General features: G+C 54.8%; 5 protein-coding genes across 11 annotated transcripts in view; 2 read left to right on the forward strand and 3 right to left on the reverse strand.

Annotated features, from left to right (window-relative positions):
• The first annotated feature begins 128 nt into the window (after nt 1–128).
• Nucleotides 129–17228, forward strand: LOC133145323 (diacylglycerol kinase iota-like). Of its 4 annotated transcripts, XM_061268707.1 has the most exons (33): nt 130–634; nt 4791–4899; nt 9859–9954; nt 10027–10101; nt 10175–10231; nt 10304–10369; nt 10479–10547; nt 10730–10846; nt 10911–10985; nt 11074–11169; nt 11252–11334; nt 11406–11466; nt 11543–11656; nt 11853–11987; nt 12057–12135; nt 12203–12258; nt 12342–12404; nt 12516–12589; nt 12690–12801; nt 12879–12965; nt 13039–13151; nt 14046–14146; nt 14221–14300; nt 14382–14426; nt 14512–14581; nt 14655–14695; nt 14772–14896; nt 14976–15001; nt 15087–15124; nt 15203–15323; nt 15411–15447; nt 15531–15630; nt 15692–17228. In XM_061268707.1, the coding sequence occupies exons 1-33, from the start codon at nt 438–440 to the stop codon at nt 15797–15799; spliced, it is 2826 nt and encodes a 941-aa protein (XP_061124691.1). In that variant the 5' UTR covers nt 130–437; the 3' UTR covers nt 15800–17228. The 4 variants fall into 4 exon arrangements, with proteins under 4 accessions (XP_061124689.1, XP_061124691.1, XP_061124690.1 ...); XM_061268706.1 differs by having other exon boundaries at nt 133–634; nt 10175–10369; XM_061268705.1 differs by having other exon boundaries at nt 129–634; nt 9859–10101; nt 10175–10369; nt 10766–10846.
• The window catches only part of LOC133145317 (NACHT, LRR and PYD domains-containing protein 12-like), a 128774-nt gene continuing 107071 nt past the window's right edge, over nt 5523–27225 (reverse strand). The window contains exons 16-23 of the mRNA XM_061268671.1: nt 20369–20539; nt 20110–20280; nt 19851–20021; nt 19586–19753; nt 6507–6677; nt 6248–6418; nt 5977–6150; nt 5523–5602 (exon numbers count right to left, since the gene is read on the reverse strand). Of these exons, the coding sequence (XP_061124655.1) occupies nt 5584–5602; nt 5977–6150; nt 6248–6418; nt 6507–6677; nt 19586–19753; nt 19851–20021; nt 20110–20280; nt 20369–20539 (1216 nt within the window). The 3' untranslated portion in view covers nt 5523–5583. The remainder of the gene's footprint in view (nt 5603–5976; nt 6151–6247; nt 6419–6506; nt 6678–19585; nt 19754–19850; nt 20022–20109; nt 20281–20368; nt 20540–27225) is intronic.
• Nucleotides 6950–9737, reverse strand: LOC133145334 (NACHT, LRR and PYD domains-containing protein 3-like). The gene is made up of 3 exons (XM_061268738.1): nt 9595–9737; nt 8987–9242; nt 6950–8822 (listed from the first exon to the last, which is right to left on the reverse strand). The coding sequence occupies exons 2-3, from the start codon at nt 9225–9227 to the stop codon at nt 7006–7008; spliced, it is 2058 nt and encodes a 685-aa protein (XP_061124722.1). The 5' UTR covers nt 9228–9242; nt 9595–9737; the 3' UTR covers nt 6950–7005.
• On the forward strand, nt 17491–26434 carry LOC133145345 (diacylglycerol kinase iota-like). 4 transcript variants are annotated; one of them, XM_061268755.1, is made up of 5 exons: nt 17491–17629; nt 18361–18452; nt 23710–23805; nt 23882–23956; nt 24034–26434. In XM_061268755.1, the coding sequence occupies exons 2-5, from the start codon at nt 18387–18389 to the stop codon at nt 24421–24423; spliced, it is 627 nt and encodes a 208-aa protein (XP_061124739.1). In that variant the 5' UTR covers nt 17491–17629; nt 18361–18386; the 3' UTR covers nt 24424–26434. The 4 variants fall into 4 exon arrangements, with proteins under 4 accessions (XP_061124739.1, XP_061124737.1, XP_061124740.1 ...); XM_061268756.1 differs by lacking the exon at nt 18361–18452 and having other exon boundaries at nt 17492–17629; nt 24034–24090; nt 24163–26434; XM_061268754.1 differs by having other exon boundaries at nt 17500–17629; nt 17898–18452.
• Nucleotides 20746–27225, reverse strand: part of LOC133145332 (NACHT, LRR and PYD domains-containing protein 3-like) — a 55849-nt gene continuing 49369 nt past the window's right edge. The window contains exon 3 of the mRNA XM_061268735.1: nt 20746–22674. Coding sequence (XP_061124719.1) covers nt 20864–22674 — 1811 coding nt within the window. The 3' untranslated portion in view covers nt 20746–20863. The remainder of the gene's footprint in view (nt 22675–27225) is intronic.

Below are 27225 nucleotides of genomic sequence, written 5' to 3' on the forward strand. Positions count from 1 at the left end.
ACGCTTTGTCCTTTTCTTGCTTGCTTATTATCGTTTCACAGCTGAAGAAAGCAAAGTGGCCCTTGACTACGAACCGGTCGTCTTATTTTGAAGGAAGAAGGACAGTGTGTTTCCGCTAGTGACGTCACGTGACAGCAAGCGCTTCGTGGTGAGCAGCAGTCGAGTGCAGAGCTCGCCTGCTGCCAGCGTGCCTGCAACCTGCCATCTGCAGCCCGCTGCCTGCCTGCCTGCCTGCCTGCCTGCCTGCCTGCCTGCCTGCCTCGGGCTCGACAAGAGCATCATTCGCGGCCACAAGCTGGACGACGTGCGCGCGGAGCCTGCACCTCTTCGTCCCGGAAGCCTCGTCCACCGTCTGCCCGGCGTCCGCGGGTGAGCCAGCCCGAGCGGCGGCGGGGCGGAGCGGGGGGCGGGGGGGTCCAGCGCTCGGACCGACCGCTATGGACCCCCAAGCGGCGACGCAGGCTCCGGCGGCGCTCGGAGCCGACGGCGGCGGCGAGTCGGAGTCCGGCGCCGGTTCGGAGGACACCTCGGCGGGATGCTGCAGCGACACGTTCAGCAGCCTGCCCGACATCGAGCAGGAGAGCCTGGAGGACAAGCTGAGGGGGCTGGCGTTCCGGAAACAGACGTCCTATCGGTACGTGGACCTTTCCCAACCCTCATGCGTGTTTTCGGATGCTGTTTATGCCGGTCACACTCCGCCACTGGCAGAGAGACACTCTCTCTCCCTCTCTCTCTTTGTGTATTTCCACTTCTTACTGAATTGACATCAGCGCATTTCAATCCAATGGCATCCAAATTGAGTTTCTTCGCAACAGCGTGCCCTAATTAGTTCTCACGTTTGTGTAGCTTCGCATGCCACCGCGTTTGTGTTGCAAACATTGCGTCGCATCGCATCGCAACACATCGCGTTGGGTGTTCGCCTCGTCTTAGCAGCCTCCAACGTGACTTGCCTTGCACATTTCAAGCGTCGACAGGGACGATGCCTTGTTGTGCGGGAGCATGCGAGGAGGAGACACACTGGCACACACACACACACACACAGTCACTATTGATTGTTCATGTGCGAACGCCAGCCGCAGCCTGACAGCCACCCCGGTGTGACTGGCAGCTGCGAGCGAGAGTGAAGACAAAGTCACACGCGCACAAATGAGTCATGTTGTCAGATGGCAGTGTCAGGAAGGTGTGCAATGCCGCCATCGGATCCATCGCACAAGCGTCATGTGACTTTGTTGACTGCATGGAAGGCCATTCCACTTTGTGGGTTTGTCTCCAAGCACTTTGTCTTCCCGTTGTCGGCCTTGGAAAAAGAAAGAAAGAAAGAAAGAAAGAAAGAAAAAAAAAACCCTCTTCAAGACCTGTTTGTCTTTGAAGGATGACTGGAGATTGCCTAATGGACTGCAAAATGGCTGCTTGAAGGCAGCTTCCTGTGTGTCTTTGGCGTGATAGATATGTTTACCAAATGTGGCGTCGCCAAGGGAAACGGCTGGCTTTTCAAAAACAACCACGCCGGGCGAGCATCTCTGCAAATGGCGGACGGCAGGCAGATTTTGCTCTCCGACGGCCCTTCGCAGCTCATCGGCGACGTCACTTAAGAAGGTCGTTCGGCCCGGCCGGGCCCGGCTCGCTCCTGCCAATGACCAAATGTGGACATGTGCGGGAGGCTGAGAAAGCATGCGGTCCGACACCAAAAGCTCCCCGGGTGAGGAGGGAGGGGCTTACTCGTGCCGCTTGGCGTTTATGGCGGCACGTGCTACATTTCTGCCAGACATTCGTCACGCTCGCTCGCTCGCCCGCGTGTGTGTGTGTGTCCTTCCAGAAAGACGTCCCTCCTTTCATCTATTCTTAGACTTGACATCCCGCCGCCGCAGCCTCCAGAAGAATCCTTTCTTTCTTTGGGTGCGTGCGTGAATGAGCTAGTCACGGAGTCGGCGTCTAAGACATTCCTCCAATTAAGCGCTCGATGGCAAAGGTGCACTTCCCGTCTGCGTCGGGGGCACGCTAATTGGCCTCCGGAGGCAAAATGGATCCTCGTGTCGGGCCCGTTTTCATTCCAGAAATGTGGGTTTTCTTACGTAACTCAGCCTCGCGAAGTTTGAAGTGGCGAGGAGAACGCGGCGAGCCTAACAGGATTTGTCCCCGTGTGTGTATTTGCTTCTCGTGGCTGTCGTGGCTTATTTTGCCCAGAACTCGGCCGGGCGCTCTTTATTAGTCGTCTGGCTGGAAGAAGCTTTTCCGCTTTGGATAGCAAGCTATAAAAAGAACCAAAAATGAGAAGTTCCTGCGATGGCATCACTGGAAAGCATTTGTCAATTATTTCTCCATCTTGAGCGAGGACGTCGCAACTCGCCTTGTGCAATAGAAATGAGGACAAGCAGAGGCGCACGTGACCTTTGGCCGGCCGGCAATCGACAAACCGCAGGGGGCCTTGCCTCGCGCCTTGAGGTACTCCCTCCCACTGCGGTTCCCGCAAGCCCATCCGTCCCCTTTGCAGTGATAATAAAGCCCCCGGCCGAGTACCAGTTACTACTTTCCTATTTGCCCCTTTGTTGCCTTTCGAACTGTGCTTTTTAAAATACCTAGCGCAGATTGGAAAGGACTCTTTAGCTTAACTCTGGCAGCTTATCAAATTCAAATTGAAGTCGCGTACGGCACGGCACGTGCGTTCACCGAAAAAAAAGGTGGAAAACGTCGGCTCACGCGGGGAGGATTATGGACAAGTGGTCATCTCGCGGCACTCACAAAAATCAAGCGCGCCCACACACACACATTGCGAGTACATTCTGCCCTTATTGTGTTGGTCTTTGCGGATTGTCGTTTCATCCTCTGCTTCGTTTTGGATCAAATGCACGCTCTCAGTGGTACAACCCCACGCACACACGTGCAACCCGGCAGGCCTCAGCTACAGAGATACGCTATAATTAGTGAGATGTGCGTGGGGGGCGGGGGGGGCGTCATTAGCAAATGATGAATTTTATTAGGCAGCTGCGCCTGCAAGTTAAAAGAGGCAACACACCTCTCCAGCTCCAATTGGAACGGCGCCATCACCAAACCACTTAGCACGATGGCGACCATCGGCTTCTTCACGTTCCTCGCCGTGTCTCTCGTGGGCTTCTCGTTGCGCTCGGCATCTATTCTCAGCGGGAGAAGGTCAGAGATGCACACGCGAAGCCGCCCACACATCACAACACGCACGTTTTTAACAGGCCGATTTTCCGGCTGCATCCAACGCGTGCGAATTGAAAGCAAACGGACCATCGCAATGGTCGTGACGGCCGTAACCAAGTGAAGCTGCAGTCTCCGAGTGGGAGTGTTGCGGAAGAATAAAGGTCCCGCAAAAAAATGATTGCGTCATCATCTCAATCGAATGTGACCCTCACTTGAGTCAGGGTGCGAAAGGAGGCGGGAGTGGGAGGATGGAGGGAGGGATGCGAGGAGAAACTGAGTTGAAGGACGGACAGACCAGGAAGAGGATGAGTAGGAGGGAGGAGCCAAAGGATGAGTGGGAAGAGGAGGACAGAGGAAGAGGTGGAGGATGAGGAATCGGCCAGGAAGGAAGGAAGGAAGGAAGGATGGAAGGATGGAAGGAGAGCGAACAGTAGGCAGCAGGATGAAGAAGGATGAAAAACTCCTCGTCTCCCCCAATGTAGCCGCTAGTTGCAAAGAGGTGCGTGTGGGCGGGGCCTGCTGGCGACGTCACCACTTCCCCGCAGCCGTCGCGGCACACTTGAAATTTCCCAGAGAGGCAAGAGTTTATAAATAGAAGCAGAGGAAGGTCGGAAAGGAAAGAGTCCGACTTCCTGAGCGCAACCTGACGACGACGGACGGGATGCGCCGCGGTGACACACAAAAAGAAAAAGAAAGACAGCAAGCCGCAAAAAGACGGAAGCTCCAAAGTGTCTACTTTGGGCTTCTGCTTGTTTGTCCTTTGGTGGCGCATTTTTCTTTTTGTCAGGTCAAAAGCGGCCACCTCACTTCAACCTAGTTCCCTGACGTCACAAGATGGCAGCAAAGCGCTCCTTTGGTCCCAATGAAACGCCTTCACTCATCAATTGCTTTTGGATTCATTTGTAGCGTAAATCGACGCTCATGTCGCATAGTCTGCCATCATGCTAGATGTGTGCGCGCGCGCGCGCGCCCGCCCGGTAATGTCTTCCTGCTATTGTGGTTTGTGAAACGCGCATTCCTGCGCGCGCGCCCGCCCGCCCGCGTGTTGGCGAATAATGTCTAGATTGCACGGGCGTTTCCTGTTTGTGCGCCGTTCCTCTCGAATGCGTGTCATTTCCACTCAAGCGAAACCAGAACAATGATGTCGCCACGGCCCGTATGAACATGTGAAACGCGCAACTGGGCTCGCTCGCTCGCGCGGGCATCAGGCCAAACTGCGCATCAATTGTTTTTGTGACGTCACTCGAGGCACTCGGAGCAAACGTCCAGTCAGCATACGTCCTTGCATTTCTCCCGTTGTCACCCACGCATTACTATTTTTGTCCCAGGATTCGCGTGTGTGTGATCACGTTCTAGGGTGTGTAAACAGACTCCTCTTTGTCGTCCGGCTTGACAGTTGGTGACAGGCGGCCCGCTGAAACCGAAGCCGGTTGCCACTTAAGTCCCTGGGTCATTTGTTGAAAAAAAAAAAAAAAAAAAAGGAAACCTCATTCATTCATTTCTAATTCCGACGGCCGAATCAGAACATGCGGAAAGCCCATAGTGGCGGCTCCTCCTTAATTCCTTTGCATGTGCGTGTGTGCGCTTTAAAACAAAAATCTTCTTTTGTGCTCCCCCCCATGCAGGAAAGCCATCTGCCGGTCGGGCCTGCAACACCTGGGGCCGCTGCAGCTAGCCCCGCCTCCCGCCTCCAACGGCCCCGGCAAGGAGCTTCGCACCCGCATGGACTGGACGGTAGGCACCTCAAAGTACTTCTTTCCGATTTGACGCTGGCTCCACGTGGAGTAACCGCCGGAGACTCAAAGTGCGGCACCATGTGAGTCAAAGCGCTTTGGCTAGGTTTCTTTTTTTTGTGACTCATCTCCCGTTGACGTTAAAAGCGCCACTCCGTTATCATCTGCACTTGAGCCACAAATGGCCACTCCAAGGCCGCTGGAGCGCTCTTGTCTTCTTTTGTCGCTTTGGCCGCTCCAAGAGAAGCGGGATTTCTTTATTTATTTTTTTGCCGGTGTAACAATCCCGTGACGTTTCCTTTCTCCTCATCACGGCTCAGCACGCACACCGGGCGATGTCAATAATGGCTTGTTAATAAAACATCAGGGCTGGAATCGGAGTGGCGCAAACAAGCAGCGCCCGCCGTTCGCCGCCTCCAATCAAGCGCTCGACACGTGGGCGGAGGGAGGGAGGGAGGGAGGGAGGAAGGACTGTCGCGTGAGCCAGCGATCCCATCATCCTGACGTTGTGGGATGCAACACCACGTGCACGCAATTCTGCTTTTACTCACCGCGTAGCGTGCTTTTGTTTCTTTTTCTCACATTCCATGCACTTTCGGCACATTCTCAGTTAATAATACTTCCTTCCATTCATATCTTTTTATTATTCGGCAAGACATTTCCCTCTGTCTGTCCAGAAGATTCTTCAATCATCTTGAGGAAGCCTAGACAAAAGTTGAGATAGATACAATCAAGCGTTTGGCATGCATTGAGCACTTTGTTATTTTAAAGTGCACAACAAATACGAATATATCCGGTCATCAAGTTATTCTCAAAACATTTCTCATGACCACATAGTCAGTCCATCACATCTCGTCTAAAAATTTCTACTTCTGTGGTCGTTATTGATTTGGTGTGCACTAGCTAGAATGAGATGCTTCCAATGTTTCTTTCTGGTGTGACTTTAGCTGCTTGAGTCCATGAGCTGTGAGCACATCTGTTTTTGGAGCTACCCATTTTCTTCAACGCACAAGTGTCGCCGGTCCATTCAGACCAGCGAGCGAGCGAGCGAGCGCCCTGGAAGATGTTTGGAACCTACCACTTGATCTTCACACTGCAGCGAGGATCCTTTTGGACCTCGGCCAAGACCCGCCTGTCTTCCTCTTCGATGTCATTGTCAACCAGATTCAGCTCTTGGAGGTGGGAGGGGTTGGACCGGAGAGCCTTGGCCAGCGCCTCGCAGCTTTTCTTGCTCAGCTTGCAGCCATAGAGCCTGAGAAGACAAGAGGGCAGCCGGCTGACACAAGCCCAAGGTTCTTGGGCCGGCTGGCTTTCTGCCGCTCGCTCGACGGGGTGGAGGAGAGCCTTACTCGAGAACTTGCAAGGTGCACTCCGGCTTTGCCAGTCCGGCGGTGAGCGCCTCCAGCCCGTCGTCACCCAAGTCGTTGTCGCCGAGCCCCAGCGCCCTCAGGCTGCCGGGCGAGCTTAGAACGGAGGCCAGCGACTCGCAGCTTTTCTTGCTCAGCTTGCACCTCCAGAGCCTGAGAAGACAAGAGGGCGGCCGGCTGACACAAGCCCAAGGTTGTAGGGCCGGCTGGCCTTCTGCCGCTCGCTCAAGGGGAGCCTTACTCGAGAACTTGCAAGGCGCACTGCGGCTTTGCCAGTCCGGCGGCGAGCGCCTCCAGCCCGTCGTCACCCAAGTCGTTGTCGCTGAGATTCAGCTTCCTCAGGCTGCCGGGCGAGCTTAGAACGGAGGCCAGCGCCTCGCAGCTTTTCTTGCTCAGCTGGCAGACCATGAGCCTGAGAAGACAAGAGGGCAGCCGGCTGACACAAGCCCAAGGTTCTTGGGCCGGCTGGCCTTCTGCCGCTCGCTCAAGGGGAGCCTTACTCGAGAACTTGCAAGGCGCACTGGGGCTTTGCCAGTCCGGCAGCGAGCGCCTCCAGCCCGTCGTCACGCAAGACGTTCTCGCTGAGATCCAGCTTCCTCAGGCTGCAGGGCGAGCTTAGAACGGAGGCCAGCGCCTCGCAGCTTTTCTTGCTCAGGTTGCACTCCCAGAGCCTGAGAAGACAAGAGGGCGGCCGGCTGACACGTGTGGGCGGCCGGTTCAACGTGCTGGCTCGACGGCACTTACACTGATTTTCGAGAAGCCTTGACCACCGGCAGCAGCATCAGGAGCCCCTTGTCGGACGGAGCGTATCTCCCAAGTTCAAAGCAGCTCATGGCTTCGTCGGAAGCCCGCAAGAAGAAGACCAGGGCCGACCACATGGCCGGAGGTACGTTCTCATGGTTGAAGTGGAATTCTCTTAGGTACTTTTGGAGCTGCTCCAGCAGGGACTCGTCCTTCAGCTCTTTCAGACAGTAGAACAAGTTGATGTTCTCCTCAGGAGTGTTCTTATCTATCTGTTGCTTGATCAGGTCGACTGTTTCTGCGTTGCTGTGGCTGAAGTTCTTGGGAGCCTTCAGCAGCTCGCCCATGAGCTCCTGGTTGCACTGCAAGGAAAGGCCCACCAAGAAGCGGAGGAACAAGTCCAGGTTTCCCTCACTTTCTGAGGCTTTGCGGATGGCCGCCTGGTGGACCCGGACGAGCGACGTCTGCTCGCAATGCATCGGGGGCTCTCCCAGCACGTTCTTGTTGTCCTGGAACAGGCTCATCATCACGTAGAGAGCGGCCAGATATTCCTGGATGCTCAGGTGGATGAACTGAAACATCTTGCCGCCTTGGTATTTCTTGAGAGGGAGTACCTCCTCGAAGACCTGGGTGAAGACTCCCGAGTCTTTTGCGACCTGCAGGTCATCCAAGCCGCTTTCCCGCAAGTCGCTCTCGTAGAAGATCTGTTGCTTTTCCATGAGACCCTGAAAAGCCATCTTGGCCAGCGCTTTGACAAACTCTGTGCTCTTCTGGCCGCCTCGCTCCTCGGACCTGCCCAGGTGATAGAGGAGGAACTCTGTGTACATCTCGGTCAGGGTTTCGGGCAGCTTCTTTCCGTGCTGCAGATAATCTCGGAGAACGGTGGCGGTGAGGCAGCAGAAGATGGGCACGTGGCAAATGGTGAAAATGCTGCCGGACTTTTCGATGTACTCGATGACGTCCTCCTCATCATTGGGGAACCTCTTCCTGAAGTAGTCCAGCCTCTGGGAGCGGCTGAAGCCTTTCACCTCGGTTCTGCCGTCCACCAGGCGCGCTGGGATGTCGCGGACCGCCTGGGGCCGCGTGGTGATCCAAAGCCGGGCGCAGGGAAGCAGGTTCCCCTTGATGAGATGCGCCAGGAGGACCTCCACGGGGTACGCTCGGGTCACATCCAGGCGCTCCTTGCGCTCGTCGCTCAGGTCCAGTTTGAGGCGGCACTCGTCCAAGCCGTCCAGTACAAACAAAATCTTGACGCTGCTGCTTTGGTAGGTGCGCTTGCCCAAATCTTGCAGCCTGCCCAAGATGTCTTGCAGCATCTCGATGGCCGCCTTGCTGTCGCAGATGAAGTGCTGGATGAGCTCTGCCAGCGAAAAGCTTTTCCCCTCCTCCAAGTTCAACTCGCGGAAGGGCAAGGGAAAGATGAAGTCCACGTCTGCGTTGGTTGTCCCGTTGGCCCAGTCCAGGACAAACTTGCGCACCAGGAAGGTCTTCCCGATGCCCGCGAAGCCCACGGTGACCATGGTGCGAAGGGGCTTCTCGCTTTTGAAGATGTCGCACGGCTCGATGGACTCCTCCTCCTCGTCTTCACCGCGCATCTCCATCTGAAGGATCTTGTGCTGCTTGTCGGGGAGACCGGCGACGCCGCGGCTAATGTGGAGCTTGGTGTAGACGCTCTCCAGAGCCTCCTGCTGGCTGGGCTCTGCGTTGCCCTCGGGAGCCTTCCAATACATGGCCCGCAGGTTCTCTTGCAGCTCCCGCTTGAATTCGGCCTTCTGGACCTCTAAGGAGATGCTATCTGAGGGCGCACGGGTGCCACCTGAAGGAAATCAAACGCGTCTTTAGGCCTGGCCGCAAGCGTGCTGCGCCCATGCCGCCACTTCCACTCAAGGAGGCAAGTGAAGGGGGCAAGAGGGGTAGGGCAGCATCGGAGAGCTGCTTTGTGGAAAGCCCCCCCCCCACCAGAAGCCACGCTCACCTTACCTTTCATTTGCAGCTTCTGGGCCAGGTCATAGTTTTTGATCTTCTCCAGAATCTTCCTGGTCTCCGCCACAGCCTTCTTGCTGTACCTGTTCACCAGCTCTTCGGCGATGTCAGTCCGGTCTGCGTTTTCTTTTTTTCTCTTAGCCAGATCCATATAAAACTTGAACTTCTTGAAGTCGTCATCCCCCAGGTCTTCCAGCGTTTCCAACAGCAGCTCCTTGCTCTCGGCATCCAGCGCCATCTTTCCCCCGTGAAACTGAAAGCAAAAGGCAAACCTTGATTTTCTTGTACAACACCATTCCACACCCAAAGCGCAGAAGGTGGCCTGATTTCCACCCTTTTTCCAGCACTCGCTTCCTGGTTCTCGAGGCTGCTCGACACGGACTTTGATACCTGCTTCGCTTCCTTGTCGTTACGTTCCCTAACGAAGTAGGGGACCCCCGGGGACCCCCCCTCCCCCAAACTTCAATCAAAGAAAACCACTGACAATATATGGAGAAAGCGTCCGACCATCCGGCCGGCTCACTAAATAATGCCAGAAACGGTCGCCTCTTTTTAAAAGCAAAACTATGTGTCTATACGGGTCAAAAAGAAGAAAGCAAACTCACTTGTCGCTCTCCTTCGCGTCGTCTGGTCTCACCGTGTGAGCGAGCGAGCAAACGCCTTCCCAACGGAATTGTCGTTGAGGCATCCAAAGGTCAGACCAATGCCCTGCCCTGTCTGCCCAAGCCCGCCCACTTCATACATAGACAGACAAACAGACAGACGGGGAAATACACTTTGGAAGAAAGCAAATTCTCCGCTGGCGCGCTCTGCCAATCCCAGCCCGCCACGAAAATGATGGCCGTCTCGCCCGCCCATCCACCCGGCAGGAGAACGCCGTCAACGGCGACCACCTGTGGATGGAGACCAGCTGCTCGGGCGAACTCTGCTACCTCGGGGAGGACGCCTGCCTGCTCAAGGCTGCGGTGAGCTCGCTTGCCCCAAGTCATCTGCTGGCTGCCCGTCTTGACAGCCGACCTGTGTGTTTGTGCTTGAAGAAGTCTGCGCCCAGAAGGAAGTGCGCCGCCTGCAAGATCGTCGTCCACACCAGCTGCACCGAGCAGCTGGAGAAGGTAGTGCACACGCACGCACGCATACAGGAAGTCCAAAGCCCTGACGTGACGCCTTGGCCCTCTCGGGATCAAGATCAACTTCAGGTGCAAGCCGACTTTCAGGGAAGGAGGCTCGCGGTGCCTGCGAGATGTAAGTCTCCCGACGGGAGGTCCGAGCGGGGCCAGGTGTAAGGCGGCGCTGTCGTCTGCTCTCTGCCGGCAGAACGTGCTGAGGCACCACTGGGTGCACCGCCGGCGCCAGGACGGCAAGTGCAAGCAGTGCGGGAAGGTCGGTGGCAGCCACGCTGGCAGGCCGGCAAAATGGCCGCCCGTCAAACGGTCTCTGCGAGCGACATCCCTTTCCGTCCTCGTCTTTTGTTTGTCCTTTCCTTCCGCAGAGCTTTCAGCAGAAGTTCTTCCACAGTAAAGAAATCATCGCCATCAGCTGTTCGTGGTGCAAGCAGGCTGTGAGTTGGGCTCAAATTGGAATTGTCGCGCGCGAGCGGGCGAGCGGGCGAGCGGGCTTGCCCACCATCTGAGCGAAATGCCGTCAGACTAGAAAAAAAACACGTAACGAACTCGGCGATGTGATGTTGTGGGAAAATGTTGAAACGAGCCGCTGGCCGGTGCTAATTTGTGTGCCGGGCAGTTCCACAACAAGGTCACGTGCTTCATGCTGCACCAGATCGAGGAACCGTGCTCGCTGGGCGCCCACGCCGCCGTCATCGTGCCTCCGTCCTGGATCATCAGAGTCAGGAAACCGCAGGCAAGCGCCAACCGCCGAGCGCTAACGGCGCTTAGCGCTAACCGCTAAGCCCATCTATGCGCAGAGCTTGCTCAAGAACTCGGCCAGGAGGAAAAGACGCACGTCTTTCAAGCGCAGGACCAGCAAGAAGGGGCCGGATGTAAGCGACACGGATGGCGACTTGCACGTGACCTCCCTCCCTCTCGGCCGCCCGTGGCGCTGACGTTCCCTCCCTCGCCCTCCCTCAGGAGTCCAAATGGCGGCCGTTCATGCTGAAGCCGCTGCCCTCGCCGCTCATGAAGCCCATCCTGGTCCTCGTCAACCCCAAGAGCGGAGGCAACCAGGTTGGCATGAGCGTGGCTAGCGAGCAGAAGGTCAGAAAGGTTGCTGGCCGTCCAGCCCAGCCCATCTGCTTCCTGTCCGCAGGGAGCCAAGCTGCTCCAGATGTTCATGTGGATCCTGAACCCGCGGCAAGTCTTTGACCTGTCGCAGGGCGGCCTTCGGGAGGCGTGAGTGTCCGGCGCTATCCATGAGCGACAGAGCGCCACCCTCTCCTCTCCACTCCGCTCTGCTCTTTCAGGTTGGATTTGTATCGCAAAGTGCCAAACTTGAGGATCCTGGCCTGCGGTGGAGACGGCACGGTACAGTTTGCGTTGACCCCGCCCCTCCTTGGCCTCGCCCCGCCCCCTTAGCACAATCCATTTCCTGCTTGCATAGGTGGGCTGGATCCTGTCCACGCTGGACGAGCTACAGATGAAGCCGCAGCCTCCGGTGGCCGTCCTTCCTCTGGGAACAGGAAACGACCTCGCCAGGACGCTCAACTGGGGCGGGGTGAGTTCCCAAGCGTCACTCAGCTCCCAAACGCAAACAAACCATTTTTGCTTTGTGTGCTTTACATTTACAACAATGACAAAAAAACATCCCTAAATGTGTGTGTCCCAAAAGTTTTGTCCAAGAAGGCCACAATCCAAGATGTTTCCGCCATGCAGCCTTCTTCCTGTGCTTGATTTGATTTTTTTTCTGGCAGGGCTACACGGACGAGCCCGTGTCCAAGGTTCTGGGCCAGGTGGAGGACGGCTCGGTGGTGCAGCTGGACAGGTGGAACCTGCAGGTGGAGCAGAGCCACGGCGCCGAGCGGCAGCTCCAAGACGGCACGCAGAAGGTAAAGGAGAAGCGGCGGGCGGTTCGTGCGTGTCGCCGGCGTGTCGCTAACGTGCGCTGACCCGCTCAGCTGCCCCTCGACGTCTTCAACAACTACTTCAGCCTGGGCTTCGACGCTCACGTCACGCTGGAGTTCCACGAGTCCAGAGGTGAGCGGCATCCATTTCTCTCACCGTCCATTCTTAACCTTGCCACCATGTTTTCTTTGCGTTCCAGAGGCCAACCCCGAAAAGTTTAACAGTCGCTTCCGCAACAAAATGTTCTACGCGGGGGTGAGTGTGACTTTTCACAATTTGCCTTTCAAAGATCCGCTCGCAATTGCCTCAACGCAACTGTGCGTGTGCGTGGCTGGCAGGCCGCCTTCTCCGATTTCCTCCAGAGAAGCTCGAGGGACTTGTCCAAGCACGTCCGAGTGGTGGTGAGTGCAAAGACGCTCTCGCCGGATGGCTTTCACGTGGGCCGGGCCCGCGATGACAATGCGACAAATCGGATGGCGTGAGAAGCAACGGGACGTGTGACACCTTTGCAGTGCGACGGGACCGACTTGACTCCCAAGATCCAAGATTTGAAATTCCAGTGCATCGTCTTTCTAAACATTCCCAGGTGGGTTTGTTTGGGTTGGCGGCGGCGCTAGCTAACGGCGCTAGCTAACGGCGCTAGCTAACGGCGCTAGCTAACCAACCGCCACGGTCTGCTACCGCAGGTACTGCGCGGGCACCATGCCCTGGGGGAACACCGGCGACCACCGCGACTTTGAGCCGCAGCGTCACGACGACGGCTGCATCGAGGTCATCGGCTTCACCGTGGCCTCGCTGGTAGGAGGCGGGGCTCGCCAAACGCCAAAGGAAAAAAAGAAAACAAACGCTTCAACAATTATTTTTTTTGCTTCCAGGCGGCGCTGCAGGTGGGCGGTCACGGCGAGAGGCTCCACCAGTGCCGCGAGGTGGTCCTCACCACCTTCAAGACGGTGCCGGTGCAGGTCAGTTTGACGGCCGGCCGGCCGGCTAGCTTTTCAGATGTGACCTTTGACCCCCCCTTCTCGCCTGGCGCAGGTGGACGGCGAGCCGTGCCGACTGGCGCCGTCCACGCTGCGCATCTCGCTGCGCAACCAGGCCAACATGGTCCAGAAGAGCAAGAGACGCACCTCGGTGCCGCTGCTCAACGAGTGAGTCACGCGCACACGCACACACGAACGGTCTCGGCGGCGTGCGTGGCAACTAACACTTCTGCACCGCATCTTTGTGTGTCTGTGCGTGGCGGCACTGCAAGAACTCAGCTGAGCAAGATGAAAGGGATGCAGGCGATAATGACAGAAAAGCGCCACTAGATGGCGACATCGCGGAAATCTTTTAGTTTCCTCGCTCATGCGTCCAAATGTCATGTGGCTTGCTCCTCTTTTGAGCACTTTTGAATTTAGCTCCTTTAGCTTCTTCCTTTTTTGGCGGCAGTTTTTGCAGTGGTCAGCTCAAGGCAAAGTGACTAACCCGTGCTCTTGGACCGTGTGACTTTTTTGTGTGGGCTGCTGGGTGCCTCCTCAACTGACCTCTCTTCTCCACCTCTCCATCCTCTTTGCCCGCCCTCCTCTCTCCCTTTGGCCTCGGCACCGCACCGCACCGCACTCGACGGCGCGGCATCATTTGCGTCTTTTCTTTCCGCTCCCTGGCCACGCCTCCCCCGTTCTCTCTCTTTCTCTTGTGTGTGCGCATACGCGTGGCGGCGCTAGTATTCAGAAGGTGTGTGCAGGTGATCTGCGCCGCCTCTCTGCTCCCCCCGACTCCTTCTCTGTGTAAGTACCTGAGCCGCTGTCATGTCAACGTTCTGCCGCCGCCGCCGCCGCCGCCTGTGTGTGTGTAAAAACCTTCACGCGCTCCGAAAGCTCTGAAGCGCCAAATCTCCTCGCAGCGATGCAAATCCTTTATCAAGCGAGCAGCACGTCGCCGTCTGTCCTTTCTCGTCCGCTTTCGGTGTGCCGTTCGAGCAGCTCGCTTCTTGCCTCCACGTTACGGCGGCGGGTCCTGAGCAAGCGTCTCTTTGCGCACGTCCGTTTTTTCCCCGGCAGCCCCCACGCCGTCCCCGAGCGGCTTCGGCTGCGGGTCAACCGGATCGGCCTGCACGAGTACGACCGCTTGCAGTACGACAAAGAGCGGCTGCGGGACATCTGTAAGTGCGCGCGTTAGGCGCTGCTCCGTCCGTCCGACCAATTGTTGAAGGGGATGATGACGTTTGGCTGCCAGCGGTTCCGGTGGGCATCGTGGTGGTGAGGGGCGACTGCGACTTGGAAACGTGCAGACTCTACATCGACAGACTGCGAGAGGCGAGATCCTCGTCTTGAAATCACTCGACTGTGCATCTTCCTTTCCTAACCTGGCCCAAACTTCCTCTTTGGACTCAGCAGGACTTGCAGCAGGCGCCCTCTCTTGGCCACAGAGTGCATTACCAGGTCGGCTGGACCGAAACCAATTGGGAGTCGCTTTGCGCCACTGTTGGTTGAAACGTTTATTTTAGTTGACGTTTATTTTTTGCAGGATGAGAGCCGGGGGATGCCTCGGACCACCTCGGCTGGCAGACTCTCTTCCAGCTGGAGCTTCTTGGATTGTGAGTTCGAAAAAAACCCCGACACCATCGTTTGACGTGAATTTTTCAGCGTGGTCGTCCCCCCCCCCCACAGCCACATCGGCCGATCGCTTCTATCGCATCGACAAGGCCCAGGTAGGAAGCTCCGCCGGGAGTTGAAGATACGTTTTGTTTGCTTTGGCCCGCCAAAGACCTTTTGTCGCTGTCGTAGGAACACCTTCACTTTGTCACGGAAATCTGCCAGGACGAGGTGTTCATCCTGGACCGAGAGGGCCCGGCGGGGGGCCGGGTGTCATCGGCCGGGATGCCCGACCTGGTGGCGGAGCCCAGCGCCGGGTGCGAACGAGCCTTCCGCCGTAATGCCGTGGTCGTAAACGGCAGCCCGAGTAATCCTCCGTGTCGTGTCTGTTTGTAGCGCGCCGTTGACTCCCGAGGAACAAGGTAGCCGGTCGCGCTAGCGTGCTTTGCGCTCCGTTCCACGCACTCCGCTTGGTGGATGAGTTCCGCTCCGATGTATCTTTTGCAGCGCTGTTGACGGCGGCGAGCGCCGGGGATCTCTCCACGGTACGAAAGAACCTTCCTGTGTCTTGATTGGACGGACGGACAGCAGCCGAGCCAGCTTGATTTGTGTGTCTGGCGCAGTTGTCGGAGTGCGTGCGTCACGGCGTCAGCCTGCTGGTGCGAGACGGCGCCGGTTGCTCGGCCCTGCATAAAGCCGCGCGGAAAGGACACGCCCAGCTGGTGGTCTTCATCCTGCAGCAGGGTACGCCCAAATGGCAGCGTGCCAAATGGCAGCGTGCCGTGCCAACAGGTTGGCGCCGTCTAAATGGGTCGTCCGTTTGCTCCTCAGGATCCAAAGTGCTTCTCGACTTGCCCGACGGAGAAAAGTACGAAGGTTGTCGTGAGCGCGTGCGACGCCAATGCACGTTTTGACCCGGTTTGTGGCGCGTGTGCGTGCGTGCGTGAGCAGAGGGGACACCGCCTTGCACAAAGCCGCTTGGGAGAAGCAGCACGCCGTGTGTCGGCTGTTGGTGGAGGCGGGCGCGTCGCTTGACAAAACCAACTTTCAGGTGCGCTCGCGCCGCGGACGCAATGTCGTCGGGCTCTCCTGATTTTGGCCGTGGCTCACAGGGGAAGACCCCGGTGGAGCAGGCGGCGGGCGACCTGGAGCTGACCTCCTACCTGAGCAGCCACAAAACACCTTCGGCCCCCCACGAGGACTTGGAGACGGCAGTCTGACGCACACACCCACGCGCTTTTCACGCTGGGGCGCAGGTTCCACGTCAGCGGGCGCTTTCTGGCCCGCCCGGCTATTTATTTTCTATTATTTATTGATCGAGACAGGTATTTATTGCGAGCGCGCTTTGGAGAGCGGCCGACGTGCTGAAGTGTTTCCACCCGTGCGAGCCTGAGTGGCTCACGGGAACAAGTATTCTTTCGCCGCTCCAAAAGCTACGACTAACAACGGAGCGGAAGCCGAGACGCCAAACGAGTGACATTCGCAAACATCAAAATATAAATGAAATCTTCTTTGAAAGTGCCAAGTGTCCAAATGGCACAGCTCAATCAGAACTGCGTCTTTAGACCGCTTTTACATTTTTCACTTGACTTCCGCTCCAAACATTGCCATCCAAGTTTGTGAAAAGGATATTTAAGGTGAAGCCATCATATCCGATCGACTTTGCAGCTGCCGTCCAACTCATTCTGAGCCATGTAAAATGAACAGACGGCATGTCGCTGCATTTCTCCGCTAATCGTTTACATTACATGAATGTTTTTAGTGTTGCACTGAGGGAGGTACAGTGCCGTACCGTACTTGGCGACGCTTGGCTTGGAGATTGTCTTCTCCTTTTCGGACTCGAGCCTTTTTTCTCATCAATACATCAGAGAAGAACTTTGCCACGGTAGAGATGACTCGCATGTAACGACGACGGCCCTTTTGCAGTTTTTCCGCTCCGTTGTGAATTGAACCCCAGTGAGTGATTTGATGGAAATCGATTGAAAAACAAAACAAAAAGTGCCACACGTGCATCTCAAGGCGAATGTACGGCGATAACTTGAACCGCAAAGTCGGACGAGTTGACTCGTTTTAAGCAGGACTGGGATGGAATGACAATGAAAATAGTTTGGATGGGGTGAACTGAATGAAAAGCTTGTTGTACAGTTTTGCGCTGAAAGACCAATTGTTTATCTTGGGCGCATCTTTGCTCCAAGAAAGATATTTGATTTGGATTTGCTCGACTGATATGCACACGACGATGGCTGCTTGTGGGCGGGCGGGGCCTGCCTCTTCTAATCCACGCATTTAATCGAAACTTTGTATTCCATTTATTCTCACTAGCGTTGGTTCTGCATGGCATTTTCTGACCTCACAATTGAATCTTTTCCAGTATTGGCATAAACACCATTGTTATTGTGAAGATGAATCTTATTGTTTCAACTATTAAATGATTGTTTGGAGTGTTTCATATCCGGGCTTATTTTTGTATTGCTGCTGAAGATGACTTGAAGTGCTTTATTTGGAAGATGATGCTGTTTCTCTTGTTGGAATGCATGTTTCCTCTTTTTCCATCGTCACAATCATCCATACTTATTTCTGCTTTCTGGTCCGGGGAATCTACAAATATGGACAGTCTACTTCATTTTAAATAAAAGTTACACGCTGAAATTCTTGTATGAAGTGCATCTTCTGTCCATCACCCACGATCATGGTGCTGGTAGCTTGGGAGCAAAATGCTCGGGCGTATCAATGCGAGCTTATTTAATTTTAGTGGACAATAGTATTTGCAGCGCTCATGTAGGAAGTGAAAGAAGGATGATGAATTTGCCCGCATAAATCACGACAGGGAATTTCCAGGAAACTTTTTTTTTTCTTATTATTTAGTATCAATATAAATGGCATTTTTTACGTTGACGTTGAAGCGGTGGGGTCGCGTACGTCATGACGTTTTGATGACGCAATACGTATTACACGTGCCTGAACGCGGAAGTGAGCGGCGGCGGCAGAAACAAGCGAGGCGACTTGTTTGGGCTTGTTGGCCGGTTAAAAGAGAAAGCCTTCATTATTCTGTAAGTATTTCTTTAGCTTTCTTTAACCTTGTTAGCTTGTTAGGGTCATTACTGCACGTTTTGAGTTTTAACATGCATAAAGTACTTCATACATTTGTTTTTTGCGTTGAAACTTGTTGACTTTGTCAGGGACTTCCATTTAAACAAACAAACAAAAAAAAACAACGTTTTTTCCCGTGTATAGTGCGCAAAATTTAACGAATTTATTGTCCTAAAATCTGGGGTGCGCATTATACATGGGTACAAATTTTTTTTAATTTTTTTTCAGAAAACAAAACCAACAACAGGACTGACTGACAAAGTCGTGGAACAAAAAGACAGTGTGACATTACCAAAGACAGGAACAGAAAGCAAACAGACATCATGACAGTAAGACATGCAATGATCCGACGGTGAGCGAGGGGCAGACAGGACTTAAATACAAAACTCGTTACATCGATTGAGACGACACAGGAAGAGAGGGGCGACGCCAACAGAAACTATGGCAACCTAGACACATAGCAAAACTGGGGACGAGACATGACAAATCTCCCTCCAAATAAAACATCACCTTTCTTCTTGTTTGTTGTCAATGGCGCATCGCATTCAGCCATCCTGCCCAACACACTTACTCGGTAAAATTCATAATTGACGACACATCGTTTGATGCCATGGTGCAATCCTTGATGGTGTGTTATTGTCAAATATTGTTTGTTTTTTAATCTCCATCACGGACCGGACGTCATACGGAGGCCGCCATTACAAATGCGCAGAACGGATGCGCAAGACACGTCAGCTATATAAAGAGCGAGACTTCAGTTCTCTACCTAAATCCGTATTACAGGTAATATTTTATTTCACAACCCTTTGCTTTGTTCCTTTCTTCTCTGCTGTTCCCTTCAAACACGCTCCATGCGACCGCAATAGATCACCTGCTCGTTTGCCGTCTGTCACAATGTACACAAATCCGAAACATTTGTTGCGGCTCCGAGTCACGACGAGGGGCAAGTTTTGGTTTCCAAGGGTGTTTTTATTCCTCTTCAACGTCTCTCCCATACAGAGCCGCCTTTTTCACGTCCGCACGCCTTTTTCACATGCGCGCACGGATCGCGGTGGTGCCTTTACGGGCAGTCGGAGAAATCAACGCCAACAAAAAAAATACATCCAGCCTATTTAAGACCATACCAAAGACTATAAAAATGGGACCCATCGCCTCCCTGCGTGTGTGACGATCATTGGGACTTAAAAATTAAATAAATTAAAAAAAATTAAAAAGGAAATTTTTTAAAAAATTGGGTGCGCATTATACATGGGTACAGGCTTTTTTCCAGCATCAACATGCCATCTTTAGGGTGCGTATTATGCATGGGGGCGCATTATACACGGAAAAAAAACATTTGTTATTTCAAAGTGCACACCAAGTACAAATATATCATCAAGTTATTCTCCAAACATTTCTCATGACCACATAGTCCATCACATCTCGTCTAAAAATGTCTCCTTCTGTGGTCGTTATTGATTTGGTGTGTACTAGCTAGAATGAGATGCTTCCAATGTTTCTTTCTGGTGTGACTTTAGCTGCTTGAGTCCATGAGCTGTGAGCACATCTGTTTTTGGAGCTACCCATTTTCTTCAACGCACAAGTGTGGCCGGTCCATTCAGACCAGCGAGCGAGCGAGCGCCCTGGAAGATGTTTGGAACCTACCACTCGATCTCCACACTGCAGCGAGGATCCTTTTGGACCTCTGCCAAGACCCGCCTTTCTTCCGCTCCGATGTCATTGGACCACAGGTCCAGCGCTTGGAGGTGGGAGGGGTTGGACCGGAGAGCCTTGGCCAGCGCCTCGCAGCTTTTCTTGCTCAGCTTGCAACTCCTGAGCCTGAGAAGACAAGAGGGCGGCCGGCTGACACAAGCCCAAGGTTCTTGGGCCGGCTGGCCTTCTGCCGCTCGCTCGACGGGGGTGGAGGAGAGCCTTACCCGAGGACTTGCAAGGCGCACTGCGGCTTTGCCAGTCCGGCGGCGAGCGCCTCCAGCCCGTCGTCACCCAAGTCGTCTCTGAGATACAGCTTCCTCAGGCTGCAGGGCGAGCTTAGAACGGAGGCCAGCGCCTCGCAGCTTTTCTTGCTCAGCTTGCAACTCCTGAGCCTGAGAAGACAAGAGGGCGGCCGGCTGACACAAGCCCAAGGTTCTTGGGCCGGCTGGCCTTCTGCCGCTCGCTCGACGGGGTGGAGGAGAGCCTTACCAGAGGACTTGCAAGGCGCACTGCGGCTTTGCCAGTCCGGCGGCGAGCGCCTCCAGCCCGTCGTCACCCAAGTCGTTCTGGCTGAGATCCAGCTCCCTCAGGCTGCCGGGCGAGCTTAGAACGGAGGCCAGCGCCTTACAGCTTTTCTTGCTCAGCTTGCAGTCGCGGAGCCTGAGAAGACAAGAGGGCGGCCGGCTGACACAAGCCCAAGGTTGTAGGGCTGGCTGGCCTTCTGCCGCTCGCTCAAGGGGAGCCTTACTTGAGGCCTTCCAAGGCGCACTGCGGCTTTGCCAGTCCGGCGGCGAGCGCCTCCAGCCCGTCGTCACCCAAGTCGTTCTGGCTGAGATCCAGCTCCCTCAGGCTGCCGGGCGAGCTTAGAACGGAGGCCAGCGCCTTACAGCTTTTCTTGCTCAGCTTGCAGTCGCGGAGCCTGAGAAGACAAGAGGGCGGCCGGCTGACACAAGCCCAAGGTTGTAGGGCTGGCTGGCCTTCTGCCGCTCGCTCAAGGGGAGCCTTACTTGAGGCCTTCCAAGGCGCACTGCGGCTTTGCCAGTCCGGCGGCGAGCGCCTCCAGCCCGTCGTCACCCAAGTCGTTGTCGCTGAGATTCAGCTCCCTCAGGCTGCAGGGCGAGCTTAGAACGGAGGCCAGCGCCTCGCAGCTTTTCTTGCTCAGCTTGCAGTTGTTGAGCCTGAGAAGACAAGAGGGCGGCCGGCTGACACAAGCCCAAGGTTCTTGGGCCGGCTGGCCTTCTGCCGCTCGAGGGGATCCTTACCTGAGAACTTGCAAGGTGCACTGCGGCTTTGCCAGTCCGGCGGCGAGCGCCTCCAGCCCATCATCACCCAAGCTGTTGTGGCCGAGATGCAGCTCCCTCAGGCTGCCGGGCGAGCTTAGAACGGAGGCCAGCGCCTCGCAGCTTTTCTTGCTCAGGTTGCAGCAACTGAGCCTGAGAAGACAAGAGGGCGGCCGGCTGACACATGTGGGCGGCCGGTTCAACGTGCTGGCTCGACGGCACTTACCATGATGTTCGAGAAGCCTTGACCACCGGCAGCAGCATCAGGAGCCCCTTGTCGGACGGAGCGTATTCGTGGAGATTGAAGCAGTTCAGTATGGAAGCCCGCAAGAAGAAGACCAGGGCCGACCACATGGCCGGAGGTACGTTCTCAGGGTTGTACCAGAATCCGCTGAAGTAAATTTGGAGCTGCTCCAGCAGGGACTCGTCCTTCAGCTCTTTCAGACAGTAGAACAAGTTGATGTTCTCCTCAGGAGAGTTCTTGTCTATCTGTTGCTTGATCAGGTCGACTGTTTCTGCGTTGCTGTGGCTGAAGTTCTTGGGAGCCTTCAGCAGCTCACCCATGAGCTTCTGGTTGCACTGCAAGGAAAGGCCCACCAAGAAGCGGATGAACCAGTCCAGGTTTCCCTCACTTTCTGAGGCTTTGCGGATGGCCGCCTCGTGGACCCGGACGAGCGACGTCTGCTCGGAATGCAACGGGAGCTCTCCCAGCACGTTCTTGTTGTCCTGGAACAAGCTCATCATCACGTAGAGAGCAGCCAGATATTCCTGGATGCTCAGGTGGATGAACTGAAACATCTTGCCGCGTTGGTATTTCTTGAGCGGGGGTACCTCCTCGAAGATCTCGGTGAAGACTCCCGAGTGTTTTGCGACCTGCGGGTCATCCAAGCCGCTTTCCCGCAAGTCGCTCTCGTAGAAGATCTGTTGCTTCTTCATGAGATGCCGAAAAGCCATCTTGGCCAGCGCTTTGACGTACGCCGTGCTCTTCTGGCCGCCTCGCTCCTCGGACCTGCCCAGGTGATAGAGTAGGAACTCTGTGTACATCTCGGTCAGGGTTTCGGGCAGCTCCTTTTTGTGCTGCAGATAATCTCGTAGAAGGGTGGCGGTGAGACAGCAGAAGATGGGCATGTGGCACATGATGAAAATGCTCGGGGACTTTTGGATGTGCTTGATGACGTCCTCCTCGTCATCGGGGAACCTCTTCCTGAAGTAGTCCAGCCTCTGGGAGCGGCTGAAGCCTTTCACTTCGGTTCTGCCGTCCACCAGGCGCGCCGGGATGTCGCGGGCCGCCTGGGGCCGCGTGGTGATCCAAAGCCGGGCGCAGGGAAGCAGGTTCCCCTTGATGAGATGCGCCAGGAGGACCTCCACGGGGTACGCTCGGGTCACATCCAGGCGCTCCTTGCGCTCGTCGCTCAGGTCCAGTTTGAGGCGGCACTCGTCAAAGCCGTCCAGCACAAACAAAATCTTGACGCTGCTGCTTTGGTAGGTGCGCTTGCCCAAATCTTGCATCCTGACCAAGATGTCCTGCAGCATCTCGATGGCCGCCTTGCTGTCGCAGATGAAGTGCTGGATGAGCTCTGCCAGCGAAAAGCTTTTCCCCTCCTCCAAGTTCAACTCGCGGAAGGGCAAGGGAAAGACGAAGTCCACGTCTGTGTTGGTTGTCCCGTTGGCCCAGTCCAGGACAAACTTGCGCACCAGGAAGGTCTTCCCGATGCCCGCGAAGCCCACGGTGACCATGGTGCGAAGGGGCTTCTCGCTTTTGAAGATGTCGCACGGCTCGATGGACTCCTCCTCCTCGTCTTCGCCGCGCATCTCCATCTGAAGGATCTTGTGCTGCTTGTCGGGGAGACCGGCGACGCCGCGGTTAATGTGGAGCTTGGTGTAGACGCTCTCCAGAGCCTCCTGCTGGCCGGGCTCTGTGTTGCCCTCGGGAGCCTTCCAGTACATGGCCCGCAGGTTCTCTTGCAGCTCCCGCTTGAATTCGCCCATCTGGACCTCTAAGGAGATGCTATCTGAGGGCGCACGGGTGCCACCTGAAGGAGATCAAACGCGTCTTTAGGCCTGGCCGCAAGCGTGCTGCGCCCATGCCGCCACTTCCACTCAAGGAGGCAAGTGAAGGGGGCAAGAGGGGTAGGGCAGCATCGGAGAGTTGCTTTGTGGAAAGCCCCCCCCACCAGAAGCCACGCTCACCTTACCTTTGTTTTGCAGCTTCTTGGCCAGTTCATAGTTGCTGATCTTCTTCAAAATCTTCCTGGCCTTCGCCACAGCCTTCTTGCCGTACCTGTTCACCAGCTCTTCGGCGATGTCAATCCGGTCTGCGTTTTCTTTTTTGCTCTGAGACAGACGCATATAATACTTGAACTTCTTGAAGTCCTCCTGCCCCAGGTCTTCCAGCGTTTCCAACAGCAGCTTCTTGCTCTTGGCATCCTGAGCCATCTTTCCCCCGTGAAACTGAAAGCAAAAGGCAAACCTTGATTTTCTTGTACAACACCATTCCACACCCAAAGCGCAGAAGGTGGCCTGATTTGCACCCTTATTAGCACTCGCTTCCTGGTTCTCGAGGCCGCTCGACACTGACTATGATACCTGCTTCGCTTCCTTGTCGTTACGTTCCCTAACGAAGTAGGGGACCCCCGGGGACCCCCCCTCCCCCAAACTTCAATCAAAGAAAACCACTGACAATATATGGAGAAAGCGTCCGACCATCCGGCCGGCTCACTAAATAATGCCAGAAACGGTCGCCTCTTTTTAAAAGCAAAACTATGTGTCTATACGGGTCAAAAAGAAGAAAGCAAACTCACTCGTCGGTCTCCTTCGCGTCGTCTGGTCTCACTGTGTGAGCGAGCGAGCGAGCGCCTTTCCAACGTAATTGTCGCCGTGGCATCCAAAGGTGTCAGAGCAACGCCCTGCCCTGCCCTGTCTGTACAAGCCCGCCCACTTCATAGATAGACAGACAGACAGACGGGGAAATTCACTTTGGGAGAAAGCAAATTCTCCGCTGGCGTGCTCTGACAATCCCAGCCCGGCACGAAAATGATGGCAGTCTCGCCCGCCCATCCACCCGGCAGGAGAACGCCGTCAACGGCGACCACCTGTGGATGGAGACCAGCTGCTCGGGCGAACTCTGCTACCTCGGGGAGGACGCCTGCCTGCTCAAGGCTGCGGTGAGCTCGCTCGCTCGCCCCAAGTCATCTGCTGCCTGCCCGTCTTGACAGCCGACCTGTGTGTTTGTGCTTGAAGAAGTCTGCGCCCAGGAAGAAGTGCGCCGCCTGCAAGATCGTCGTCCACACCAGCTGCACTGAGCAGCTGGAGAAGGTAGTGCACACGCATGCACGCACACACACAGGAAGTCCAAAGCCCTGACGTGACGCCTTGGCCCTCTCGGGATCAAGATCCACTTCAGGTGCAAGCCGACTTTCAGGGAAGGAGGCTCGCGGTGCCCGCGAGATGTAAGTCTCCCGACGGGAGGTCCGAGCGGGGCCAGGTGTAAGGCGGCGCTGTCGTCTGCTCTCTGCCGGCAGAACGTGCTGAGGCACCACTGGGTGCACCGCCGGCGCCAGGACGGCAAGTGCAAGCAGTGCGGGAAGGTCGGTGGCAGCTACGCAGGCAGGCCGGCAAAATGGCCGCCCGCCCGCCTGCCCCATCAAACGGTCTCTGCGAGCGACATCCCTTTCCGTCCTCGTCTTTTGTTTGTCCTTTCCTTCCGCAGAGCTTTCAGCAGAAGTTCTTTCACAGTTAAGAAATCATCGCCATCAGCTGTTCGTGGTGCGAGCAGGCTGTGAGTTGGGCTCAAATTGGAATTCTCGCGTGCGAGCGGGCTTGCCCACCATCTGAGCGAAATGCCGTCAGACTAGAAACAAAACACCCATCCATGAGTCATCCATCACCTTATCGTGGTGGAGGGGTTTACGTGCTCCTATTATCCTAAGAGCCATGTTGTCTGGGGCTTCATGCACCTGGTAGGGTCACCCATGGCAAACGGGTCCTAGGTGAGGGGCCAGACAAAGCACGGCTCACACGAGCCCCTTATTACAAACAAAAGAAACAAACAAAATAAATGGATCCCGTTTTCCCTCGCCCGGACGCAGGTCGCAGGGGCCACCCTCTGGAGCCAGGCCTGGAGGCGGGGCTCGAAGGCGAGCGTCTGGTGGCCGGGCCTTCGCCCATGGGGCCCGGCCGGGCACACCCCGAAAAGGAAACGTGGGTCCCCCTTCCCATGGGCTCACCACCTGTGGGAGGGGCCAAAGGGGTCAGGTGCAGTGCGAGCTGGGCGGCGGCCAAAGGCAGACCTTGGCGGTCTGATCCCCGGCTGCAGAAGCTGGCTCTTGGGACATGGAATGTCACCTCTCTGGCTGGAAAGGAGCCCGAGCTGGTGTGCGAGGCAGAAAAGTTCCGACTAGATATAGTCGGGCTTGCCTCCACGCACAGTTTGGGTTCCGGTACAAGCCCTCTCAAGAGGGGCTTGACTCTCTTCCACTCTGGAGTTGCCCACGGTGAGAGGCGTCGAGCAGGTGTAAGTATACTTATTGCCCCCCGGCTGGGCGCCTGCACATTGGGGTTCACCCCGGTGAACGAGAGGGTAGCCTCCCTCCGCCTTCGGGTGGGGGGACGTGTAACCCAGGTTAACATAGCCTTGTAAAATAAGAGCCTATTAATAAAAACAGTCAAAAGAAAGTACATTGTAAATATCTTCTAAACAGATTAAAAGCGTGTAAAATATTAAAACAATACAAATTCATTATTTTATTATTGTTTTATATTTGATAAAATGACAAAAGTGTGAACATTCACTTTTATTTTGAAGGAGACATGATGACCTAAGAAAAAAGACCCATGTGACCAAAAATGCAAACTCTACTTTTTTTCTTTCCCGCCGTCTTTTTTTTTGGGAGATGACGACGAAGGTGATACGGGAGTAAGTCCGTTCAACTAAAGAGAGAGAGAGAACGTGACACAGGATTATATAAAGTTTTTGTATTTGATGGACTTATTTTTCTGTTTCCAAACTTTTTCCACCTTGGTGATGCACTAAGTGCGGAACGGGACTTGATTCACGAGAGTTGGTTCAGAAACCTCTGAACTAATAACGAAGCTGATTTCTTGTGCGAGTCGCAAGATGGCGAGCCACCAAAGAGGCCTTTGAATTGTCTCTCACGCAGGAGCGGAGAGCACTTGCTGGACGTGGTTCATCGAACCTGGTAGGATCTATCCCTAATTTTTTTTCCCACTGCTACACCGAGGTGGATTCGGAAAGGATCGATTGACTATTCAGGAACAAAGCAGGAGAAACCAACTGAAGGGATATAGAGACATTTGGATATCGAAAGTCGTTCAGTCTTTTGCTGAATTGTTTTGAGTTTTGTACATTTTGTCACTTTTATTTTTGTGAACTATTTATATATATATGATGATGCTGTAATGGTGTTATTGAAATATTGATTGGTTTGAACAAAATCAGTGAAATGGAGGGAATTTAAAAGTGGCTTTACTGAACTCAAATTAGATTTACTATTGTTTTCCAATTACTTACCTGTACTGAATATTATTCAAACAACACACGGGTTGTTTTATTAATTCTAAGGTTCAATCTCTAAACGGATTGAACCTTAGAATGAATCAAACAACCCGGGTTGAAATTGAAATTCTTTAAACTGAAAAGTTTAACTGAAAGGGAACTTATTTTCTTCAACTAACGTTGAGTTTAAATGTAAATTGTATGTCTGTATGTCTATTGTTTGTACATTGTATGTCAACTATTTTCTCGACTAAAATAAGACGGCAGTTCAGTTCAAACCTTGGTCTGTGGTCATTTATTTTGCTTATTCTATCACCACTACAAATATAGCCGAACTTAGAACTGGTCCATTATCTAAATTACTGTAACCACTGTCAAAAACAAAATAGGTGTTACAGACGGGTCCTGACTGTTGTTTGTGTCCATGCACCAAACGGCAGCTCAGAGTACCCAGCCTTCTTGGAGTCCCTGGAGGAAGTGCTGGAGAGCGCTCCTTCTGGGGACTCCATCGTTCTACTGGGTGACTTCAATGCTCACGTGGGCAATGACAGTGAGACCTGGAGGGGCGTGATTGGGAGGAACAGCCCCCCCGATCTGAACCCGAGCGGTGTTCTATTATTGGACTTCTGTGCTCGACATTGATTTTCTATAATGAACACCATGTTCAAGCATAAGGGTGTCCATGTGTGCAGGGACACCCTAGGCCGCAGTTCGATGATCGACTTTGTAGTCGTGTCATCGGATTTGCGGCCGCATGTTTTGGACACTCGGGCGAAGAGAGGGGCGGAGCTGTCAACTGATCACCACCTGGTGGTGGGTTGGCTCCGATGGTGGGGGAAGATGCCGGTCCGACCTGGCAGACCCAAACGCTCTGTGAGGGTCTGCTGGGAACGTCTGGCGGAATTCCCTGTCACGAAGAGCTTCAACTCCCACCTCCGGCAGAGCTTTTCCCACGTCCCGGGGGCGGCGGGGGACATTGAGTCCGAGTGGACCTTGTTCCGCGCCTCCATTGTTGAGGCGGCCGACCGGAGCTGTGGCCGTAAGGTCATTGGTGCCTGTCGTGGCGGCA

The sequence above is a fragment of the Syngnathus typhle genome, linkage group LG21, assembly GCF_033458585.1.
Source record: "Syngnathus typhle isolate RoL2023-S1 ecotype Sweden linkage group LG21, RoL_Styp_1.0, whole genome shotgun sequence".
In the NCBI taxonomy this organism is placed as follows: Eukaryota; Metazoa; Chordata; class Actinopteri; order Syngnathiformes; family Syngnathidae; genus Syngnathus; species Syngnathus typhle.